We start from the raw sequence: 14226 nt of genomic DNA, 5'->3' as shown, positions 1-14226 counted from the left end.
TTTCAATATTTCCTTGATACCCATCTTTTCTATGAGAACAAACCTAACCACTGGAACTTTGAAAATCTCTTCAGATTCATAATTATCTTCGACCTTATATTTTTTCACCTTCATTCCATCTCCAGATAACACAATCTTATCTATTTAAAAACTCGTGTGTGTAAAATTCCCTATAACGGAAAAGTAAACCATATCATACATTTGGCTACCAATAGCATATTCACACTCGAATCTTTCAGGTGTTCCAGGTGGTGATCCATCAACATACGTAGTAATTTTTCTCGTGCAATATAATTTGGTGTTTTCGTACAATTTATTTTTCGCATGTGATTTTTTATAAGTTGGACATTTCCATAAACATTTTTAAGAATAAATTTTTGAATTCAAATAACCCAGATATAAATAAAATATAAGTTTGTGTGGGAAAAAATGTAGTTTCATATATGTGTAAACACTGATTTAAAAAATAAAATAAAATCTAATGTATAGGTGGTAAATAAAAGACTGCCTCCTAGAGCTTTCAGAAACTATGAGGAAACTCTGAATATCACTAATCTCTAGAGCTTTTAGAAACTAAAATATAAGTTTTTAAGATTGCCTCCTAGAGCTTTCAGAAACTATGAGGAAACTCTGAATATCACTAATCTCTATTTTTATTTCAGAAGTTGTGATTGCAAAAATTTGTCAAACCCAGTCGACTGATAAAGTTTCCAAATTTCATATACAAACTTTTGTTACAAGGGAATTTTGCAAAAATCGATCAAACTCAGTCAAAATTAACCAAATTTATATGTTCTGCAAAATATATAGTTTGGGTCTCCATTAGTTGTTTGGACAAGTCGTTGCCAAATTTAAAGTACTAGTCGGGGAACCAAAAGTTACTAACCAGGGGATCAATTCATAAAACATATTTTTACAAGTCTGAGTCGTGATAAGCATCATGGAATCTTGAAACTAAAAATATTAGTGTAAAACTAAAAATAATACATTGTTCATTTGAACTGGAATTATATATTTTTTTAATGAAATCAATATAAAACTTTGTAATCTTATTTTAGAGTGGAAAGAACTAGTACAATCTAAAACGTTTTTCGGTAATAAAGAGATCATTTATATTTAAAATCCTTAATTATGGAGTTGTTTTTCGTTCGTGGGGATAAAAAATGAGCCTAGTTTATAACCAAATATAACATCGGGTTAATGAATAGAGATTTTTGGAGATTTTTAGAAGGATATAAAACTTCTTGTTAGTGGATCAACTTCTTTCAAGTCTCTGAAAATCCTCTTTATTGAATATGGACTTTGACAAAATCTTTCAGATTTCCTGTTACTAGATGTAAACTTTGAAATCAAGGAGTTGAGTTGTAGAGAGATTCTGAGAAACTTTTTAGTTAAAATATGCTTGAAAGAAATCTCTATGAAATAGGTAATATTTTGAGGGATTTATAGTTTTTTTTTTAAATAATATGTGAAAAATTAAATATCTCCAAAATCACTAATGATACCACGTAGTGTAAAAAAACGATAACCTTTCACTAGCGTGCTAAAATATATAACATTTTACTATCAGAAAAAATACAATCATATTAATTGAAAAATTAAATGGATTTTGATTATTTTTTTGGTAATTACAAACATTTTTTATTTAATAATATATTTTTATCTCTATAGTATGCGAAACTCCATAATATTTGATAAGATTTGTCTCTACAAATCTCTCAAAAAATTCACCAAGAGTTTCTCAAAGTTTATAAACTTACAAAGAGTCTCTAAAATTCTCTCAAACTACAAGTCTTTTGAAATCTTCACGAATCCTAATCGACTAACCCCTTGTAAAATACCCATATTTTAAAGTGATTCTCAGAAAAATATTGTGGGAGCAACGAGCTAGTTTTAGGTTTACACTATTAGAGAATATATATAGCTAACAATATATTTAAAGAATGTATGTGGGCATTGACCCCACATGCTTCCCCTCTAGATTTGCCCCCGGTGATAGGGGTGAACCTAAATTTTTAAATACCAAAATGCCATTTTCAGTGCAATCCTCCACTATCATTACGGTTTTACGACTTTGCAGATGCTTGATTAATTATTTAAGCTATAATTTAGATAAGAATCTGTCTTTGATTCGGTTTTAAATGTGCAGAATCTTTAGATAATGAGAGAGGCTGGTGGAAGATTTATCTTTATGATAAAAATATTCTTATCAAGCAAATTCCTGGTTTCCCGGGAGCAAACAAATCCAACATATAAACCCTTTATGTTAGGAAGGGGCTTTTGTATTGTATAAGTGGGGAAAAAATGGACATCCTTGTGAAGAGATTGTCTCATATGATGTTGTGGGTGATGGAGGGTAGGAGTCTCTCCCCTAAAGGTTTGAAAGTTGTAGATCTGGACATGTTTCCCTCAGCACTGCTGGTTACGGTAAAATATGCATCTTGAGAGGCGGAGGTTCAAACTTTGGTGAGTTCATCAATTCATACCGCCAATATGAAGGTACTATAAAACATGGTGGGGTAGAAGAAATAAAATCATTAGCTTTTCATGCACACACAAAAAAGTATATATATGGTCCAAGAGAACAGGTTGTAACCGACAATTGCTTGTCCCAGCAAATAAATGGGAAGACCTTCATCCAGAGTTAAATACCATGAATCCAATTTGTTACCAGTCAATATTTCTTTCTGGAAGTCTCTTAGTTACTGTTCTAAAGGACAAACACATTCATTCATGCCAATATTCTGCAAATTATTGGCAATTTAAGTCCAAATGTTCATTGATGAGTGTGCAAACTATAAATGGTGCTTGATATATATGATTCAGTGAAACAAAAATACATGATAAATCCAACATTTTTACAATGTTAAAATATTTTATTTATCAAGCGAAAAATAAAATACAATTTATTGTTTTCTTTCATTATCTATGTTTTAAAAATATGCAAACAAACAAGAATTTATGCAAAAAAAAAATTGACAATGAATATGATTCACCATTCTTTCTAAAACAATGTTTTGACTTCGTTATGAAGTGGACCTCTATTCACCTAAAGTTGGTAGTGTTGGAATTTGATCAATTTTTGTCTGATAAATTCATAGACGTAAGTATATTTTTCCTTATATATATATTTATATATTCATAAATTAATCGACTAATCTTAGTATTTTCCCCTTTTACTTATGTTAATACGGGATCATATTAAATATGACGACAGGTGATTGATAAGTTACTTTGTTTGGACATAAGGTAAGTATTTGTAGAAAAATGTCACTAGCACAACAACATCACCAAAGATGAGAGAGAAAACTCTCTCTAATTGTGACGATGAAATAACAATAATATTCCACGACACAATAATGTAATATAGTTCTCCGCTTCCCGTATTTATTTGGATAATCCATCTTTCGGTGCAAGAGCTATGATACTCGTGACCACAAACAGTTCTTCTCATTCATCTCCAGCCTTCCATTTTTCAAAGCAAAAGGGATATCCAACGGCCTCATAAATATCAATAATACTACCTCCGTCCCACTATTAGTTGACCTACTTTATAACTTATAAATTAGGTCAACTAATAGTGGGACGTAGGGAGTATATGATATATGCATATCATATATTACTAGTGTTAAATTATACACGTACATGTTGGTTTTCATATGAGTTATATTATCTTTATTTTATATTTTCAACATTTATCAATTGGTCAAATCATCCAAAAGAGTACAAAATGCACCCAAATACACAAGGGAATGAAGATCAACCCAAAAAGTAAAGTGGTCTCGAGCGACGAGAACAAGTCGGTTTCCAAAATCAAATATTTTAGTTGTCAAAGATCTTTAGTTGATGAAAAAAGATGGCCAAAATAGGATTCCACAACCAAAGATGTTATATAAGAAACAACGTAACGACTACATTTATGGGATTTTTTGACAACATAGTTCCATAACTCAACAAACCTCGAAAATACTTTTTGTTGGTTTTTTTTATACTAAAACTTTCATGATACGAGGATATTTGAAAGAAATGTTTGAGGGTCCCATTAGACTACATCTAAGGATAACTTAAACAAGGTATTCATACCTACAAGATCAAACTAACTAAGGAGGACATATGAGAAGCTAGCACAAAAAGAATATGGTTTTCACCTCAAAGGAAAAACCGTGGTAACTCAATTTTTGTTTTTTTGAATAACTTTCATAGATTGTAATCAATTCATGAGTAGGTGATTATTATTGATCAAGAATGACTTTAAAGAGAAGCTTAGTAATTAAATATGTAAGTTTATTTATAGTTTTAATCATGTTATCACTTGTCTTTATTACTTTTTATGATGATTCCTGATTGCTAGATTGTTTAAGTATATAAATAAAATACTCTAGTTATTGACGATTAATCACTATTTGAGGGTTGTGTAATCGGCCGTGTAGTGTTCACCCAAACTTTTACAGAAGTAGTAACTCGTTGAATCAGACAAATGAATTATGTTCAGTAATTTTATACATAGATAACACTGATAAGCAGGCCGAACCAACGTGCTTGATCGATGCTAGGGGATGACGCTAACCTATAGAATATAATTTTTTGACTGGGTTGCATTCTCAAACCTTATTATTGGTGAAATAAAATCCAGTATAGAACCTAATCTACTTGGTGAAATAAAGAATCTCGGGGATAGCCTAATGTGTTGCTATTGTACAGTTGTTCACAATATGATTTTTACAAAAGATAAACATTATACGACGAACATTTGCGTATCTCTTATTTTATTGTTTCAATCAATTACAATACTATTTTCTTTTATTATTTTTTAAGTTAATCTAATTGACATCTTAATTATATTACTTCATGTGAACTCAAATCATACTTTTCTACTACACTGCTCGTTAGTGTTTAGAATGTTAAGAATTATTCTCAATCAGTTTGACACACCATCAATACACATTTTTATCATACTACAACTGTAACTATATCTTTGGATCATACAACCATATTTTCGTAATTTATTCGACATTTTAATTGAAATCCGTTAATCCACTCACCTCTAGTCCTCCCAATCGCAACTGGGGATCTGCTATATTGGTAGACTGGACACATCGTATTAAAAAAAGGATTAGACACCTACAAGACCAAATCCATTGTATTGCATCCGCTGCTCAGCCTTAGTTTCTAAGGGAGTTTGATTTGGCGGTTTCTTACGAGTTTTCCTTTACCTTGGATAGTCAACTGACAATCATGGTAATTAGAAATGAAGTGGGGGTCTAGAGGGTGTTTGTTACCAAGAGTTCAACTTAATTATGAAAATCATAAGAAAAAATAATTTGCTCTATATAACCCTTTTTTTAGAGGTCATTTGGTGATTACATTCCCAAACTGACTTCTGAATTTTTTTCTTCATTTATACGAGTTTGGATATGAAATGTTTGAGATTTCCTTCCCAAACTGACTTCTACTTTCCATAAGTAAAAGTCAGAAGAAAAATGTTTTTCCTTCACAAAAACCTAACCTTTTTTACTTCCAAAGATCATTCTGAAATTGAATACTCAAACTAACTTCTGACGTTTTGTTTCTATAAGTCAAAAAATAACTTTTGTGGTGGTATTAAACGCGGATACCATAAGCAGAAGCCAGAAGAAACTATTTTTTCTTCTGACTTCTATCTAAACTTTTTTGCTTCCAACTTCTAGCTTGCTTCACAAAAAGATGACTTTCCCGCATCTATAAGTAGTTTTGAAAGATTATTGCCAAACTGACTTCTGACTTTTCAACTTTTAATAATCGAAAAGCAACTTTCGAAAGCCGAAAATAACTTCTAAGAGCACTTCCTATGGAATCAACAAACTTGAAGTTTTGATCCCATTATGGACTCAACAAACATGAAAAATGAATGTACAAACCAACAAAAATTGATTTTGATCTCACTCAGCGTTGTTGAGTGATATGGAACATGTAGCGCGCATGTGATGAAAGAGTGGGCGAGCTAGAGACCAACGCTGGCACGTGAGCCAACAACACTGGCGCTTGTCTTTCCATCGCCCGTTGTTAGTTGAAATGCCATCGTTTTTCATAAAAGCGCCAACGGCTATTGCGCCTTTTTGTTTCCCTATAAATTCAGTTCATCTCTAGACTTAAAACTCACACCTTCTTCATCACTACCTCAAAATTACACAGTTTCGTACCATCTCTAAAAAATTTTTCAAACAAAACTATTCATATCAACTCAATCTACCAGAAAAAATCTCATCTCTATAAATTTCATTTCTAACAAGTATGGCATCCTCACAACAATGATCATAACAAACACCACAACAAACACCACAACAAACACAACAACAATCACAACAACAATCACAACAAGAAACACAACAAAATACACCACAATCACAACTAAGAAACACAATAATTCGTGGTGTCAAGTATACGATGGATGAAGACGAGTCACTTTGAAGAAATTATATATTATATACACTGGATGAAATCAATGGTATTTATCAAGAAAAAAAAACTTTTTATGATGAGAATTTACAAAAATTTTGTGAAGAAACAGGTAACCCCAATAAACGTGATGCCGATGGGTTGTCTCATCGTTTTCACGGAATTTCAGCAGCCTTTAGTGAATATTTAGATGTGATCACTCAAATGTGGGACAACAGAAGAAGTGGTGAAGGCGAACCGGATGTGGAACGAAGATGACGGGAATTGTGGAAAAGATCCCACAAATTGAGCTTCCAACATGAAACTTGTTTCACTATTTTGAGGGTGCTTAACAAGTTTAATCCATTCTTGATGGAAAGTAATCAAGTGCCTGAAAGATCACCACATGGTCCAATCTCGCAGGATTTTCAGAATGGAGGGCCTGCTTCCTCACTTGATGGAACTCCAAGTAGTCAGGAACAACACAACACTAATCTAGATGTTAACACCAATGTCAAGAGAAGAAGAGGAGGTGGTCAGAAAGCTGCAAAAGTAGCGAGAGACGCAGCTCCACGAGCATTAAAAGGAGGTTCAAGCGAGTTCAACTATGCTGATCACAAGGAATTCGAGATGCAGATAGAAGCAGATAGAGTCAGGGACCATGTCATTGCTTTAAATAATCAACGAAAAAGTCGTCTTTCGCGAGAACAATACTATAGGGATTGTAAGATAAGCAAGTAAATCTCCTTGAACACTTCAATAATGAAGTGAACGACAACTTGCTGCATAGACTAAGGAAATGGATGCGGCCGAACAACAACAAGTCGAGGCCGAACAACCACAAGTCGTTGCCGAACAACAACAAGTCCCTGAACAAGTCCCTCAACAAACTGGCCAGTGAATGTGGAAGAAGACGAATATGATGCCTCGGAAGAAAACAAAGCTGAATACAGTCTTTTTAACTGATTTCAATTCTTTTTTAGTTAAATTTAACTTAATTGTACTCGTTTATTTAAAATTACTTTAAATATAATTGCCTCAATTTTAATTTTAAGTGTAATCGTTTAAACAAACAACTTTAAATAAAAAAACATATTAATTAAAATAAACAACAACACTAATTGAAAATAACATTTATCTACCTCTCCCATCTCTCTCCCTATGTATCTTCCTCACCCCCGCGCATCGTCTCTTGCTCCTTTTAAATCCCGAATGTGCTTAGTTAGATCTTTTCTTAGTTGTCCATAGATTTCCCGGTTTTGGAGTCTGTCAGTGGAAAATCTATATTATCTTGACGGACGCCCATGCTCCACCACAAGATTCGACACCAAAGCTTCATCTGGAAAAGTCGTCCAGGTTGAGTCACGTCTGGTTTCTTCAATGGCCATGTTATGCAGAGTGATATAAGTCAGTATAATTTTGTTCATTTCTTAAAGATCAAAAAAGCGTGCTAGCCGAGATATGATGCAAACTTCCTTTTCAGTGTGCCAAAAGCGTGTTCAACATCCTTTTTGTATTTCATTTGTTGGGTGTTAAAGTACTTCATATCCTTCAAAGAAGTCGATCCAAAATCTACCTGTTTATAAGCTTGAACCATAGTTGACCATTCTGGATAGATTTCGTCTGCTAGATAATAACCTTGAGTGTAGTGATAACCGTTGATGGTGAAATTACAATGCGGCGCGATCCCATTTTTAAGATCTTCAAACAATAGTGACTTATACAAAACGTTGAGATCGTTATTTGAACCCGGGAGTCCAAAAAAGGCATGCCAAAACCAACAATCATAGCTAGCAGAAGCTTCCAAAATTACAGTTGGTTTTGGATAATGACCCTTATATTGGTCTGCCCATTCAACAAGACATGCATGCAACGTCCATTGCATGCAGTCAAGACTACCTAACATTCCTGGAAAACCCCTCGCGGTGTTTTCTTCAGTTATTCTTTGAACATCTTCTTGAGTATACTTTCTTAAAAAGGTTGGACCAAAATGATCGACTATTATTTCTCAAAACAATTTGACATACCTAAAGGCGGTTGTTTTCCCAATACGGATGTAATCACATGTGGAATCCGCTGGTACCCGTAACATAGTATACGGAGGGCTGAAGTGTCCTTCGGGACTAAAGCCTCGTACATGTCGTGCATCATACTGATAATTAAATATAGGTTTTACCTGACAAAGCTCGACAATCATCCTTTGCGTCAAGTTATGGCTCATGCAGAATCGTCGTTGAAAATCCTCATCGGAATAGACACAATCATGATTAAAATAATCATGCATCATCTTTTCGTGGTAAAAATGTCGATGTCGCCACGTCCATCTTCTAGTTGCAACTTCATATGGCTCTAAAGGCTTTGATATGATCCCGAATTGTAATTACAACATAAAATATCGCCTTCTTCTATCTGCATCTTCATCCATTTGACACAAAAACTCCATATACATTTCTTCTTCTTCTTCTTCATACAACATTTCATCCATCTCCATATCTTCCTCAGAAGAATCAAAATCAGAATTCATGGTTGAAAATTGAAAGCAATTGAAATTAAGAAAAGATTGATCAGATGAAAGATCATTGTGAATTTGTGAGATCAAACTCGAGTCGTATTTATAGAGGTAGAAACTAGCCGCTCCAGTGACCGTTTAAAAGTAGTCGTTAACGATCTTGGTTCAAACGCCAACGTCTTTCTTACAAACGCTAGCGATTTTACGAAGAGCGCTCGCGTTTGTCCTTCAACGCCAGCGTCTGCACTTCGTTCTCGCGCTTGACGGTCAGCAGTCCACTTCTTTCCCATAGTGCAAAATCCCATTTGACCATCCACCCGGCTCAACAGAAATTTGAGTTTGAACATTGCCATAGGAGTTGCCTTAAAATGCTATTCAAATTTTCAGTGTCGTCAGCTCGTGCTGTAAGGTGTTGTTGGGTTAAGTGAGCGCAACCCTCGTGTTTAGTTGCCACCATTGAGTTTGGAACCCTGAACAAATTACCGATGATAAGCCGGAGGAAGGTGAGGATGACGTCGGATCAGCATGCCTCTGATGCCCTGGACGACACACATGCTACAATGGCCGGGACAAAGGGTCGCGATCCCGCGAGGGTGAGCTAACCCCAAAAACCCGTCCTCAATTCGGGTTGCACGCTAAAAACTCGCTTGCATGATGCCGGAATCGCTAGTAATCGCCGGTCAGCCGTACGGCGGTCAATTCGTTCCACACCACTAGCGGTAGATTCAAGGGTAACAGTGAAAAAAAAAAGTTAAAAAAATCCAAGTTCCAAGAAGGCAAGAACCGACGGATGGCGAAAACAAAATGATCGTCTTTTAGGTATTCACATTTCGCATTTGAAATCTCCGCTGGACAATTCAGAACTCCTCCTTGTGAAACCCAGGGCGTAGATTTTGATACTGAATTTTGCTGGTGATGATGGTTCTGATCATCCCCCTCATCTCAGAAGCAGGTAAGAGAGCAGCTTAATTATACCAGGTTTATGCACAATCTAATTTTACTTGTTTCATCCATCTTCAATTTCAGTAAAATTCACAATTAATGTGGCCCTTTGTGTGAGAATAATATGCTAATTACAATATCTAGAACAAAAATCATCCCATAATTTTGAAAGTAATCAATAATTTGGCCCTTTTTGTATTGATTCTTGTTTAACTATGCGGATTAGGTTACCATTATGGCTTGACATACTTTCTTAAAAAAATTATTTAATTCGATAAAATCTTTAGCACATGGTTCAGTTTTAATTATCAGAATGATGCCGAAGCATTTTGTCTCTCACGAGGTTTTTGCTTATATAAGTTGAGCTATGGCCGTGTTGGTCGGTCAAATATACCAGATGCATGATGGATTGTATATGTAAATTTCTAGAATTTAACTTCAATTTTCTTCGATAATGGGTATGGTTTGTGATGTGACATTTGGCTGGCACTGAGTATTGTAATCTTGCAGATGTTAAGGTGGTAAAGCTTGGGTATACGCTTAAGATTCATCATTCGAATTCGTCTACATCACAAGTTCCCCTTCAGAAAAACAAAAGTATGGCAGATTGGTAATGAAGGGGCTGGTTGTGGGGATTCAGCCTTTGTTCATAAATGAAATAGAACTGAATATGAATGAAATAGATTGAAATGAGTAAGTTTTCCGAGCATAAGTGACAAGTTTACTAAGGCGGCACCAATCTGAAGTTGTTCATGTGATTTTATTCAATTTTGCAGAAACATGTGATCTAATTGGTATTGTCTGGGTGGGATTCATTGTTCGCTTTCTCGAAGGAAGCAGCATGAGGTACCATGTATTACAGTCTATGCAATGAATATGTTTATAATCTTGCGTGTGAGTCCAAAGTATTTGTTGACTGGCAGGTAGCTAGGTTTCAATATCTGTCTAGTTTTGTCAGTTACAGACTACTCATATATACAAAATAGAAAATTTTCTGGAACAATGATTAGCTTCATCATTTTCATTTATCGTCCACAGAACAATGTAAATGTGAGTAAAACTGTGTCAAAATCTGAAAGCTAATGGTAGTTCAAATTCCATAGTTGAATTCGTCATAATTCAAAACTTGTGCGCTTCAATATTGATGTTCTAGAAATCCAAAATACCGAGCTTACTTATTTTTGATCTATTTTTTTGAATAGAAAGAATGGTGAGTCATATTCTTATTTACTTGATATCCAAAACTTATTTTAGAAATATTAGCCCTTGAATTGGTTTTGAGTGCGTGAAAATCTAAGAAGTCTTTAGACATTATATATGTTTCGTTAGAAAGAATGGTGAGTCATATTCATCAATTTTTCTTTGTATGTTGTTCTTTTATATTGTCTAATTTCAGAAAAGCACAAGTTTGAATGGGTAAAGAAGTTACGAAAGAGGGGTCTCTTTTATTATCTCCTATATTTATGTCTGGTAATCTCAATTTTGCTGGGAAAACACGTACGAACCATGTTTCCCCTGCAGCAATGTTCCTCATACTATGAGTATAACCTTTCATATATTCTGAAAATGAGGAACCAGTCTTCATTTGTTTTCATGGGCTTTAATTGACATGGTATTAAATACTGATTAAGGGAAATGATGAGATAATAAAAACAATTCTTTTTCTGTATCTAGTTTCCTTATTCGTTCCAAAATTTTTTAACAACCACATTCAAAGAACCGTATTAATGAGTGTGAATCACCAATCTTTCTAAAACAGTCTATATAAATATAATATCTATATAAGACATCTTGTTAATCTCATTTCTTTCTTACACCTAGATACTCTCTTTGTTGTTCTTTTATTATTTTGGTTTAATTTTTTTACTGAGAAATGGCAGATATATCAGCCCTCAAGCAAAAACTGGCTGATCTCCTTGCTCAAAACTTCAAGGATGTACGTGGCTGACAGATGAACTTTTGAATAGGGTTTAATCTTGTAGTTTTGTTGATTTTACTTTGATAACTACTAATTTCCACAGAATATTCTTCAATTCTGGATATTGTTAATGAGAATTGTTTTAATGGGTAACAATGTAACTTGTAAACTTGTTGATGATCGCAGGGTACACTGGGAAACCAGTATAAAGTGTGTCAAAGTTTACGCAGCGACGATGACGCTTGGTTTATTGTTATTGCACTAGAACTGTTCTGTACCGAAACGGAAAAGAGATTTAGAGAAATTAACGAGAAACACATGTGATAATTTTTGAACAAACACTCTTTTGTGACATTATTTTTCGTTTTCGTCTTTGCTCATACTAACATTCTTATTCTACGGGCAGGAAACCTTACATGGATATACCTGCAATCGCAATCTATGTTGAAACTATAAAAAGTAGCAGCTTATGGTACGTGGTATGACCATTTATTTACATAGCCCTCAACATTAACTATATGAATTTAAGATCTAATAAATTGACAAGATATATGCCATTCAGGAAAATGAGTAGTTAAATCAAGATAATGAGATGTTTTCTATGTGCGTTTCAATGCTGCATAAACAATGACTGCACACACTAGTTGAACTGTCCATTCTATTGAAGTCACTTGGATCAATTGTGTATTAGCGTAACTGAAACTTATTATGGATGCCATTAGTATTCTTGTCTTTGTTTTTGTGACTAAGCTACAGATCTGGAAAAATTTTGTTACCATTTAAGATTGCATTAATTAGACTCCGAGCGCCTTATCCTTAGTTGGAAAAAACAACTCGGGCTTAGTCTTTTACCTCCAATCAAGCAATTTTCAGTGGATTCTTCTTATCTTTATTAGCTACTAGGAGGAAACTGTATTCTGGAAAATTCCTAATTTCCTAATTTCTTGATTCATGTGGTGTTGCAGTATGGGGTCCGATAAGTTAACTCAGGCTTGTTGTGAATATATGCAAAGTAGCTGTGCGAACCACATAGTAGGGTATGCAAGAAGCTTCTTCATACTCTGGCTTGTGAATTGTGATTAATTTCTTTCTTTCTCTTCTTACTCTTTTTACCTGTCAATGTTTTTCTTTAGCTGTCACAAGGCAATGATGAAGCTAACCTGTGAGTTTAATCGCACAAAAGATGTATTTCAGAAAATTATTGAGGTAGGTTATCAGTAGGAATCATAATCTGTCAATTTTGTTAAATATTTTCTAACGGCAACATCCATGCAAATGTCTTTCAAATTGAGAAGGTTTAGTGGTCGTCAACACCAGACATGAACAAAACCACGACTTTAACTTGTATCAGAGAGGTGTTCCTATGGTCCCTTTTTTATTTGGTTTGCTCTTGGGACAGAAAAGTATTATAATCTTTGCTGATCTGACATGTCTGTATTTTTTTTTTCCTGTTGTGTATTTCTTTTATAATGTGTAGCTAGAGCGGGAGATCAACATTTTGTCTGGAGTGGGACCGCAACCAGCACCACCAAATTACAACTGTTTGACTGGGGAGGAAGTGCCAATAGCACCACCTACTTACAACGCTGTGACTAGAGCTGAAGTGCCACCAACGCCACCAGAGCAGAACTCCGTGACTGGAGCAATAGCGGTACCAGTGACACCAACTTACAACTTTTTGACTGGAACAGGAGCGCCATCATCGCCACCAAGTCGCAACTCTTTCACAGGAGCAGGAGTTACACCAGCGCCCCCACCAATTCGCTACTTTTTAACTGGAACGAGAGCGCCACCATCGCCACCAACTCACAACTCTTCCACCGGAGCAGGAGTTACACCAGTGCCACCACCAACTCGCAATTTTTTGACTGGAGCGAGAGTGCCACCAGTTATACCAACTGACAACTATGGAGATGCACCAGCACCACCAACTCACAACTCCTTGACTGGAGGAAGAGCGATGCCAGCGCCACCAACTCACAACTCTTTGACTGGAGCAAGGGCAACACCAGCGCCACCAAAGCACAACTCTATGACTGGAGCGGGAGCCCCACCTCTGCCAACTCACAACTCTTCGACTGGAACACCACTAGCCCCACCCACGCCACCAACTGACAACTCTTGGGCTGGAGCGCCACCAGCCCCAGCAGCGCCACCAACTTACAACTTTTTGAGTACCAAAAAGAGAGCGAGAGCACCACCAGCTTAGACGCATTTTTCATCAATCTTCTTGCAAGCCCATTGTTTCCGTACTTGTGATCTCGTATCTTGAGGTCTTACTGTCTGCTCTTTACACTTACAACGGTGCACAATCTTCCCATCAATAATACAATCTTCCGTTATTGAAGAAAATACTTCTTGAAAACTCCGAGCATTCAGTGTGTCTTATTTCCTTCTCCCAATCTCTTCTTTTGTTGGAAACATTATTTTCACATAAGGTCAT

At 35.3% G+C, this 14226-nt stretch overlaps 1 protein-coding gene across 3 annotated transcripts; it reads left to right on the top strand.

The window, feature by feature from the left end:
• The first annotated feature begins 9703 nt into the window (after positions 1-9703).
• LOC113284046 (formin-2-like) lies at positions 9704-14135 on the top strand. 3 transcript variants are annotated; one of them, XM_026533446.1, is made up of 9 exons: positions 9704-9875; positions 10376-10558; positions 10642-10711; positions 11746-11801; positions 11970-12103; positions 12190-12255; positions 12749-12820; positions 12917-12989; positions 13261-14135. In XM_026533446.1, coding segments are annotated over exons 5-9 (945 nt in total). In that variant the 5' UTR covers positions 9704-9875; positions 10376-10558; positions 10642-10711; positions 11746-11801; positions 11970-12101; the 3' UTR covers positions 13993-14135. The 3 variants fall into 3 exon arrangements, with proteins under 3 accessions (XP_026389231.1, XP_026389230.1, XP_026389229.1); XM_026533445.1 differs by lacking the exon at positions 11746-11801; XM_026533444.1 differs by having other exon boundaries at positions 10642-11801.
• The last annotated feature ends 91 nt before the right edge of the window (positions 14136-14226 follow it).

Source organism: Papaver somniferum, chromosome 5 (genome assembly GCF_003573695.1).
Source record: "Papaver somniferum cultivar HN1 chromosome 5, ASM357369v1, whole genome shotgun sequence".
Taxonomy (NCBI): domain Eukaryota; kingdom Viridiplantae; phylum Streptophyta; class Magnoliopsida; order Ranunculales; family Papaveraceae; genus Papaver; species Papaver somniferum.
Note: the sequence above shows the minus strand (reverse complement) of the source record. Positions and strands in the feature narration are given on the sequence as shown.

Coding starts and splice junctions, on each gene's coding strand:
- LOC113284046 (XM_026533444.1), top strand. CDS start 11,739: ATGGCAGATATATCAGCCCTCAAGCAAAAACTGGCTGATCTCCTTGCT. Junction 12,256..12,748: donor ATAAAAAGTAGCAGCTTATG/GTACGTGGTATG, acceptor GTGGTGTTGCAG/TATGGGGTCCGATAAGTTAA. Junction 12,990..13,260: donor TATTTCAGAAAATTATTGAG/GTAGGTTATCAG, acceptor TATAATGTGTAG/CTAGAGCGGGAGATCAACAT.